The following is an 11,239-nucleotide window of genomic DNA, read 5'->3' on the forward strand; positions in this document are numbered from 1 at the left end:
TAAACAAACTATAGTTTACACATATGGTAGTTATACGTTTTTTTCTTTTTTTTAACTGTAATAACAAATTCGAATTATTTAATAATACGTTCAATAGTATTATTTAAACACGATTATTTTGGCAAGACAAATTATTTACTCAAAACAACTTATAAAGTATAATATTATGCACACACAATAAAGAGTATGTCGTTGCGTTGATTATTTTAGAAAACCGACCGCAAATTTCTTAAAAAAACTAACTGCTGGTTTTGGACAAACACAACTTGGAAATCCTAAATGCCCACAATTTACAAACCATTGAACACATTTTTTTCAACTTTTTGGACAGTTTGCACCAATTATAGAAATTTGAATTTAATGAATTCTGAAGTTTATTTATATATATATGTTAAATACTTAGATATACTGTAAAAAAAAATAAAATGTTATGTTTATTTCCTTGTGGTATAACAATAATAATCTGTTCGTTTGTGTTTGACGGAAAAGACAATGTTATTTGTATAACAACAAACCGATACATATGTTTCTAATAATATAAAACACTTATGTAAATTCGAACATAAGTTTCATATTTTTAGCTTCGTTGCAGTGCTAAAACGGTAAACTGTATATGCAACGTTGTGTTTAATTTGTGCCTCGATGCGGAGCTTAGAATGTATTGTATTTACAATGATGTATTTTAATATATATATTTTTTTTGTGTCTGTACCTACGATGTGATGTCTTGTAAACCTCTGATCCGATTTCTTCGTGCAGCAACTCTACAGATCAGAAACCATACCTGCATGGCACTTTATTGGGCCAAAAATAAATAATAATTCAACCCTTTCCGTATTTATATGAATAAAAATCGCCATTTTTTACCACAACTGTAGAATCTGTCACCATATTTTGGATGTTCGATCCGCAATAGTAAAAAAAAAAAAAATTTGAGTGCAATGATATAAAAGTATAGTGCAAATTGCAAGTATAAAAAAAAACTAGTTATTTTCTCCGCTCTGCAGAAGAACATTAAATCTTGGATATTATGTGATCTCTTATATGTTATCACTTATATTTGTCTTTTAACTCTTATCCCTAATCTTTTATCACTTATCTCTTCATATTTAAAATATATTTTTGAATATTGTCACGTGAAAATAGCAACATTAAATTTTTTGTATCCAGCCCAATGGCATATCCATGTTAAAGCCAGTACAGTGGGGTTGAGGCACGAGTATGCTATAGGGGCACAGATATAATATATGAATTATTAAAACTCAATGTGATAACATTACCCTCAAATTATTGCTTTGATACGGATCTGTAATAGTAGAAACACACATATCAATAAAGGCATTGTACCCAGTAACAATAATGTTTATAAAAATGTATTTCTGTTATTAGGGTGAATAATTCTATACTAAAAATTCTTTTAGAAAATTAGTGTAATTTAATAAACATTCGGTTCGCTACATTATAAAAATATTAAAGATACTTTGTGTAAGTTGAAAATTTTCACAGTTTGCGCCATTTCCCGACACTGCTAAGCTGGTTTTCTAAACCAAGTATTAGAAATTGAACATTCGTCTATCCATCGAAAAGATAAACAATTTAAAATAACTGTTGGTTAATTATTTGTAAATAAATTTCTTTTTATAATTTTCAACGTATAAAATGAGGTCTTAAGAAAATCACAGGTTGACAATATTCTCGAATCAGACATTCTGTTTTAGGTTTTTTTCACACAGATCTTGGGATTTATTCTTTTGCAACCAATACATGTATGATTTGAATATCCACCCAACAAAATATATTACAGTTAAAAAAATATCATGTGTAAAAACACAGACAATGATTACGTGTACCATTTGTATACGTAGTCTTCTGGTTTGACTATTTGTATTAAAATGCAAACGATTTGTGATTTTACAAACGTAATACTGTAGGCACTCGACAGCAAAATGAGTGTTAAAAAAGTTTTAAAACAAAATCAAAATTAGAAAAGCTAGTACACTGTTGATGGGGCATAGGGGGGGGGGCGAGGGAATCACAGGACTAAAATAATTATTACAAGTAGAAACATATGTAAATTTATCGGTTGTTCTTTGTAATTACAAAAATCAAGTTGTACCTTTTTTGTGTATACAAGTGTCCCACAATCTACATTATCGAGTATTTTAATGCCCTACACTATTTAGATTTTTACAAGTGTTAGAGTTATTAGCATTAGAAGTAACAGACGTGCGGTGAAGGGGTAAAATATTTTTTCGGTCATTTTGCAATCTTTAAGAGATGCTTAAGCCAATACTGAGATAGCTGTACATCTAAATTCCAGTAAGAATATTTGAATGATATGAAACTGTCAACTGATAACTAAATAATATCCGATGCTTGTTCAGCTGTAGTTAGAGTTAAAAACTTAATCAAAGAGTTTTTTGTTTGTTTTTTTAACCAGCCCATAAAAACACAAGGGGGACCAGTTTTCAGTAATACTTCCCTAATCAAAGAGTTAATTGTTAAGTCAAGACTTATTTATTGTCTCTTACAAGTAAGAGACAATAAACTATGAGAATAAATTTGATTTTTTTTTCTCTTCACTTGTATAAAGTAACAATAAAGTAGTCGACGTTTAGATTTGTTGTATCCAATAATACGCAGAGATCTCTGCAGTGTGGCATTTATTATTTAATACTTCTATTGCTTATTTATTGTCAACAACTTATTAGCAAATCAATATTTTTATCAAATAAACTTCAAAAAATTTTAATTATCACAAAAAAAAACCCACAATATCTGGTTTGAGCTGCGTACTTATCATTTGCAAATTCGCATCGAAGCATTTTATTGTGATAAAATCATATTCAGATTTGACAATTGCTTTGACCCAACTTTGCTAACTTTTGAGAGACTTCTGACCGTACCCGATTTATCCATCTCTCTATATTTGATTGGTTGTGTGGCCAAGAAAACGCTTAAATGTGAACCTTTGGATACCGGACCCTCTGTAGTTTAATAAGAAATACAATTTTTTTATTATGTAATTTTAATACAATGTGATCTCAATTTTTCACAATATTTTTTTACCTCTCTCCTAAGTTTTTTTGATATCATTTTTTGAAACTTAAATGTCAACTTTTATATTTCATCAATTTTTTAAAATTAGAATTATGTACTAAATCTAATGTACTATTGCACATTGTAGAGGTGTGCCCTATCACAAAGTTTGAAGAAGGGCTGGAAAAACTGCACGAGTATGACCCAGACGCAGCGAAATGGCTTGAGGAACTTGCTGTGCGATTATAATTATTTAATTTCTAGTTTTATAATTGTTATTTATTTATTCATTTTTGTTTCTAATTATATTTTTTATTGTTCATTTTCATAGAAATTTATCATTTTTTATATTGTAAAAACAAGATTATGTTGAAACAATTAAAATATAATAAATAAAAAAAATCATTTTTGATTATGTTAAATTTTATTTGAAATTGTTACCATATATATAAGCCGATATGTCATATGCATAAATAAATGTACTAAAAGTGTTGACGGCTATTTCAAATAGGCATTTATTTATTTATAGTACGGAGGAGCTGAAACAATTAAGTTTTTTACCGGTTATCTATTAACCTCTAGAGCCTAGAGTGAAATAATACCAATATTAGGCGCCCATATAGGCTGCAAAGAACGCCCTATAAGAGAAGCGAGTACATGCCTGTATATATATTTATATTATGTAAAATAGAGCTTTGTATAATAGTTAAATGTTATAAAACTGGTATTTTCAATAACTTTTGTTTACCTGAATCAATAGTGAAGTCACAAAAGTCGTAAACTGCCTATTCCATACACTCATAGCTGTCAGTTTTATGTCAGTATAATTTTTTTTATTACCATACTCAAAAGAATACTACCACATTATTACTAGAAAATCTTAGATTGATAAACTTTTTTTTTTGGTGATTTTTTTTTCAAAATGTTTTTAATATTGTTGATATAAGTGTTTGTATTCCTTAGTTTATTAGTTAATACATAAATACTTTCATATTTTAACATAAAATACATTTCTAACAAGTCACATTTTTGATGTTTTGTAAGAACCTTAAATTAAAATTAAACGATATTATGGTATGTGATAATAAAGATAATGATAACAGATTAGAGTAGGCATATAACATAAGTATAGTTTACATAATAAGTGGTATATTCAAACAAAAATACTGTGTCATTTTTGAATTGCCGCAGTTGGACATTTGTATTGATTTGTCATATACATTTTTTTATTTAAATCACACGTTAGAACAGTTATTCTCATATTTTGATAAATTTGTTTTTTTTTTACTAAAGAACAAGTTTTACGGTAACATATTATACTGATGAAACTAGGTATTACAAGTGATAATACACAACGAGTGGCATAACAAAATACTAGTATATATATATTGCATATTTCTATATATATATATTTATTGAATTGAACGACAGTGTCTAATTAAGTATGAGACGGCATATTATTATGACAAATTATTGAAACATTATTTGTGAAACGTTTTAATCGTTTTGATTAAATTTGTGGGTTCTTCTTAAAGTAATAACTTATCGGAAACCACGCTGGATCAAATGTCCATCTCTGCAGGACTGAAAGAACTCCACATTTCTTGTTCCATGCTTCTTCTGAAGTTCGCGAAATTTAACATGTACTGTCCACCTAAAAATCACAAACAAGACAAAATATAAAGTTTGGATTACTAAAAATAAATATTAAAATGTTTTTTTAAACAAGTATACATACAGTTTACTTGAGAATAGATGCAGCTATTAAAAACCATAATACATACCATTCCATTGATAGTCGAAATGTTCCTCCCAATGGTTCCTTTCGGCAGAAGTAGCCCCTAAACAGAAAACGTATAAAAGGTGTATAAGATATTGTTGAAAAAATCTGACGTCAATCTGGTGACATTATTAAAAATCATAATCACCACGATATTGTCCGAATTTTTTTAAAATTTTTCTGAGTGTATATAAGTCTGTGTGTGGTTCTTTTGTCTTGTAATATTTAACCATGTCATCGAGTAAAATATGGTTTCTTTCCACATCCTTTGGGAGTATATCCTTAAATAAAGTATACATCGCCTAAACGGGTTTTTTTTTTAATACAAAACTCATACAATTCTGAACACTAATATTTACTACCTTAACTGCATCACATAACAGATTTGGAAGATAACCTCCGTTTATAGCTCTGGTGAAGCCATTGAGATTCATTCGGCGTTGTCCATCTGGAAAACATCAATATATCATAATTCATAAACTACATTTATAAACGACTAAAAGTAAAACAAAATAGATATTAAAATGTTTTAGTGAAGTGCAAAATTTCCAAGAAATATGGAGCTAAATAGAATAATCAATAATGGTATTTTTGAACTTGCATGATGTACAAATATATAGGTATACTATTACATTAAAATTGCTATTAATAATAAAGAAAAAATAATAATAAATAAAAATAACAACAAAAAAAAATGTATAATATGTTATTTTGTATTTAATAATTTTAGTTGAAATGTGGACAACGACGTAATTTGTAATTATTTATTGTGTAATTGAAAGCTAAATGTTACTTTACAAATAAATGTAGTTACAGCAGCACTATTGATAGTGGGTCAAATTATTTCCTTCTTAAGACCTACACAAGTTATTTTGTATGTATAAAACACCTATAAGTAAATGTTGGGTTAGGTTTAAAACTACAATATTTCTAGTGAAAATTGTGTGTATGCCTTCAATGTACGGTCGTTAAAAGCAGTAGTTAAAAATCATATTTACCTTGCGTTTCCCCGTAGTTACGTATAATATATTCAATATGAGTCACAGGAATTTTTGTTTTATAATATTCAACTAGTTCTTCGAAGGAAATACTATTTCTGTCCTCTGTTTCTAGAGTTATTTTCTTAAATTCATCGTTTATCAACTGAAAGTTTTTTTTAAGTAGTTAAATACATGTTCCATTATTTCGTTTACAACTTATTATTACTTCTAGGAAACCGACGCATACAAATTGCTTCCATTTCTTATCGTAACTTTTAGGGTCATAAACTATCAGTTAGGTTATGCATTGCATGTAGCCGATATTTTACACAGGAGTTGCCTTACAAGGGTATACAAATTCCCTCCCACGGTTCATTTTAAGCAAAGAAAAGTTTTATAGTTTTACATACACACTTATAATATGTAAGTTAGTACTTTATTTTTAAACATTTAAACATAGTATATGTTTCACAATGTATATGCAGTATACTATAGCTAATGGTAATAGTAATAACTGTGCATATTGTTATAACAATAACAAACCATCAGTCTATGCGTTTTAAATGTACTACTCATAATTTGTCTATTAATACTCTGTCAAATAAAGTTTCATGTTATTGATCCTTAAGGGAAAGTTTTCCATGTTTTGGTTATGCAGTTGCATCGTCGGAGGCAACTAGTATTGAACTTTGACGACTATACGGAGATGGGATGCAATAATTATGCACCGTAGATAAGAAATCAATTAATTGATAATCTTATCTACCTAATCTAATCTATGCTAATCTATAGCAACATGTATGGACATTATACTACGTTTATCGATTTATCATTTATAGGCTTAACTCTACTGTTATTCGCCTTTATTAGTCTATTGGGTAGTAATACCATTAATTATAAATATTAATATTTATTAATATTTATAATCAATGGTAATACCCAGTATTACTCCATTGTAACTGGCGAGTGCGCACAATTATAATATAATTAGAAGTAACATAATACTTTTTACACACCTTTTTACTAAATCTTGGTATGTAACCATCAGACCCGGCCCTTTGAAAATCATCAATTCTCATTCTGTATTGACCATCTTCAAATATTGCCTCTAAACATACATTTTTTTTCTATTACAGTACAATTTTATAGTTTTCAAGCTTAAAAGTATATTTTCGTCAACTATTTAAATAAAAATACCTATTAAGATTCAAATTACATAATTTACTATTTTTTTTTTAAGATTTTCTTACTTATGAGTTTGCATGTTACTTTTAGAGTGGTACCTAATTCAAGAACTAAAATACTATAGCGTTAACATTTTACCGTCTTCGAAATTGTGTTCGGTTCCGTAATTTTTCGCAGTGTTTTGAAATTCAATGTCGTTAAAGCCACCATAGTAAAAACTCATGTGTACATTGCTAACATAATCCGATTCTTTATTTTTCATCTTGTTAAATAGATGTTCTATTTCCTGAAAATAGTAGACAACAAAATATAATATGTGATTCGAGACTGTTTTTAACTAACTTGACAAACTATTTTTACTCTATTGTCTAATTTACACCAACAAAATATAAAATTAATATTTCAAAAAGTCCAAAAAATGTCCTAAAAATAATTTACCATCTCAACGTGGATTTGGTCTTCCTATAACACCCTAAGGTAATTCATATATACATTTCTAAATAATTAGGCAGACTTGAAGAAATTGTTAAATTGTACCTTAAACCGTCAAATTTGACACTGCGAATCGGTTCACGGTCATTTCCCCAAATCCAAAATCCCGAAAAATACATACAAATACAAAAGTATTACATGACCAGGACTAGTGTCGTGTATTCTTCGATATTTTTTAATTCTTTAATTTCAACTTTAATAATAACTCTTTAATTTGTTAATTTTGCATTTTTACAATGTCTGTAAAACTGATGTTTGGGAAACTTGGTATTCCTCGCAAAAAGTGACGTATGTCTTCTAGATGGCACTTTCAAGATTTGCCCTTGTAGATACTCGTAACTTAACTTTATCTACTCCTAACCTAACCTATTCCACTCATTTTCATGTTTCTCCATCGAGTTTTTAAAATTTTGGGCATCGCCAAAAAAGGCGCAGCTTTGAGAAGAAAAAGTTCTCGAAACAGCTATGCCTTACGTAATCTGCGATGATAGAGATCCAAATGAAGCAGGCGGACACCGATGTAGTTATATTAGATTTTAATTATTTTAGAGTACGTTGACTCTGAGGACGAGGGCTAAACTGTCGAGTTCCTTCGCACCTTGGGACTCAATCGTTCTATACATTTTTTATAATTGACAATAAATCCACAAATAAACTATACCCAATAGACTTTTTGTCGGGGTAGCAACTTGTCGGGATAATGGTATATTGGGATTTTGAACGGTGATCCTGTGAATTAGATGCTTTTAGTCAAATACCTTGCTAAACCCTGCTTATTTGAAGGGGAAGTGGGGAAGGGGTTCACAAAAGTGATAAAAAATATTATATTTCATGTGCATACTATGTATCTATGTGCATAGGTGAACTTAATGTGTTCATGCAAATAGCTAATATAATACAAAAAAGAAACAATTCATACCGCCCGAATTGCAATTTCATCACGCCAAGGTTTTGGAAGATCACCAGTGTTTATGGCCTTTCTAAGTGCAGAGAAATTTAAATGTTTTTGTCCAACAACTAAAAATCACCAACATAACATAATTGCTATGTACAAATTATTATAAATAATATTAAAAACAATATTAATACTGATAGTCGTTTTACAACGCAGACCAAACAACAAGGTTTAAAATTATTTCAATGATCGCGTAAATGTTGAAACTACAGTTGTAAATATTTCTAATAAAAGTACAAAACTCATTATTTACAGAACATTTGCTCTTTACCGTATTTGCTTATAACATATTCGATTTGAGGTAATGGAACTGTTAGTCCATAATATTGAATCATGTCTTGGCTGGTAATATGGTCTCCGTTTTTTTTGTTTGCGATTATTTTATTGAATACAGCATCGATTGCCTAGACATTTTTTTAAAAACTCGTATAAAATTATTATTAAACAATTTTGAATAGTTATATTTATTAAGCATAATATCATTGTGTTAAAACAATAATAATAAAACACAATAATTAACAAATCACCTGCTTAGAACATATGTTTATGCAGCCTTCAGACGCAGCTTTTGTAAACTCCTTTAAATCCATTCTGTTTTCACCTTTACCTAAAAACCACCATACCATGAAAAAGCAGCATATTCGGGTTATAAAAAGCTGTAGTATAAAGTTGAAAATGATGTAAATTTTTGTTTTGTTTTCTATTTTTAATTTAAACATACTATTTTTCAATACCGTTAATGTACCTTTCATGTACGATTTCTAATATAATAATAGGCATTCTTCGCAAAGCAATTGGTTTTAATATCTATACACCTGCTGCATGAAGAACTCGGTTCGATGGTTTAGGGCATATCAAAGGACAAGTTGCAAAAAATACAAAATGAAAACACATAATTGTATAAACAATAGCTTCACAGCTTGATAAAATATTCCATTTTTTCGGGGTGACATAAATGTGACGTGTAATTCAAATTAATCAAGATTACTTTGACTTTCTGCCGTACACTTGTGGCCATAAGTCTCTATTACGCTTAAGAGTTCACTTTGATCTTCGTCTTTAAAATAACTACGGAAATGATCGTGGTTAATAAAGTCACTTTCGCCTCTTATCGTGTCCCATAGAATTTCTATTTCCTGAAAGTCGTAATGCAATAGTATAATAAGTGTTTTTTTTTTTTTTTAGCCAATTTCATAAACAATTTTTTACTATTTTGTGAAATACTATTGTTTTAAGTTTTGTTTTCCCTAAATAATCCGTCAGAGAGTACAAATTAAATTATTTTTTGTTGGGAGGAGTGGGAATAGCAATTTTTTTTTTTAATTTAATAATAATACTTCTTTGTTCAAGTGTGTGCTATGAGTTGTCAAACAATATAATAGAGTTTCGAATTTCAAAAAAACCGAGAAACAGACGTTTGCTACTCCCACCTTGCATACATTCTGCTTATACTGGCGAAGTACATACTAATGCAAATAATACACAACAGTACATGCATAATATGCAGGTATGCACGGGTATTGGTGCACTAATTACTGTGAAGATAATAATAAACTGTTTGTATAAAAAATAAACAAAGAAGTTAATTTAATATGTATTGAAGTTTTAGATTTATTTGTTTCCTGATGTTATATGTAATAGAAACGGGGAGGTGAGTTTATAGGGACACTATACCTCTCCACGTTCTACCTCATATAGACAATAAACCCTCTATTTAAATAAATACCATTAATTTTAAGATAATAATAATAATTTGTTAATATGAATAAGGAATCGTTGAAAAATCTATAATTACCACTTCATCCATTGAGTCAACCTTTGGAATATAATACGTTAAACAAAACAATAATATATACTTTGTAAACATATTTTTAATTAAACTTTTTCGTGCTTATAAAGATAATATATTTTTTAGAAGAAAGCCAACACATAAATGGTTCTTATGCTGAATAATAACCGATTATTTTAGTAGATGTATTTTTTAGCGACGCAGCTTCAAGACACCTGTGTTTATATAAGGTACTTGTTTTCTTATGATTTATTAATTTGGGCTTTGTATGGATGAAGAGCGTAAAGTAATATTAAGTCTACTATAATAACGTATTTGTTTAACGACGTTTTATAAAATATAGCATGAATAAAACAACAAACATTTCAACTATTAAATTGCATATTTACTATAACATATCGGAGACAGTTTAGTAGGCCATGCAAGGGCCATTACTGCCGAATGTCAAACCGGTAAATTGAGTGTGCTAACATACTGCCACTCCCATACAGCTTTTAATCCATGTAGGGGCCATCACTACCTACCTAGTAGAGATTATAATTTATAAAAAATGTTTTAAAATTATCCGCAAATTGAACATTGTCTATGTGAAGCCATGACAGTAATCATCATAATAACCGAATACATTTTCGGTGGCTGTTTTACAAATTCTTTACACTTTGGTCCTTTAAATATTTATACATTTCATTGAGTTGTTGTACTTTTTATTCAAAGGTCAACATATAATAAAATACAATACATTTTAATTGAAATATTAGATCTGAGCATTAACATGAACAAAAGTCACTTTATGGAAAGAGAAAGCCAAATAATCAAGTGCAAGTATATAGTACTATATATGTAAATATGGGTTCTTCCATGTATAATCAACACAATTTCTTTTAATTTCTGACTGTATCAATTTTTTTTCGTTTTCAATAAAAGGGATAGATTTGTTTTTCTTTATTTTACTTTTTCAAGCCGTTTTGGGGATTTAGGTCAGAAAACTAAGATCTAGAATGGAACTATAATATATACAA

At 28.9% G+C, this 11,239-nt stretch overlaps 1 protein-coding gene across 1 annotated transcript; it reads right to left on the reverse strand.

Moving 5' to 3' along the window:
* Window positions 1-4,110: 4,110 nt before the first annotated feature.
* LOC126843902 (uncharacterized) lies at window positions 4,111-10,336 on the reverse strand. Its single transcript, XM_050581707.1, has 12 exons — window positions 10,227-10,336; window positions 9,420-9,567; window positions 8,959-9,038; window positions 8,703-8,835; window positions 8,396-8,493; window positions 7,123-7,270; window positions 6,816-6,907; window positions 5,818-5,962; window positions 5,182-5,267; window positions 4,968-5,121; window positions 4,824-4,880; window positions 4,111-4,693 (listed from the first exon to the last, which is right to left on the reverse strand). The coding sequence occupies exons 1-12, from the start codon at window positions 10,296-10,298 to the stop codon at window positions 4,602-4,604; spliced, it is 1,305 nt and encodes a 434-aa protein (XP_050437664.1). The 5' UTR covers window positions 10,299-10,336; the 3' UTR covers window positions 4,111-4,601.
* Window positions 10,337-11,239: the final 903 nt, after the last annotated feature.

The sequence above is a fragment of the Adelges cooleyi genome, unplaced genomic scaffold (genome assembly GCF_023614345.1).
Source record: "Adelges cooleyi isolate 19-005CV unplaced genomic scaffold, UGA_ACOO_1.1 ACOO_flye_CR_arks_rails_tigmint_CR_PRNA_575, whole genome shotgun sequence".
NCBI lineage: Eukaryota > Metazoa > Arthropoda > Insecta > Hemiptera > Adelgidae > Adelges > Adelges cooleyi.

What these genes read in the sequence shown, in the direction of transcription:
- LOC126843902 (XM_050581707.1), bottom strand. Translation starts at nt 10,298, where the DNA reads ATGTTTACAAAGTATATATTATTGTTTTGTTTAACGTATTATATTCCA. An exon ending in TAAACATATGTTCTAAGCAG is followed by an intron (nt 8,836 to 8,958) that starts GTGATTTGTTAA and finishes AAAAATGTCTAG; the next exon opens with GCAATCGATGCTGTATTCAA. An exon ending in AAAATTCGGACAATATCGTG is followed by an intron (nt 4,881 to 4,967) that starts GTGATTATGATT and finishes TTTTCTGTTTAG; the next exon opens with GGGCTACTTCTGCCGAAAGG.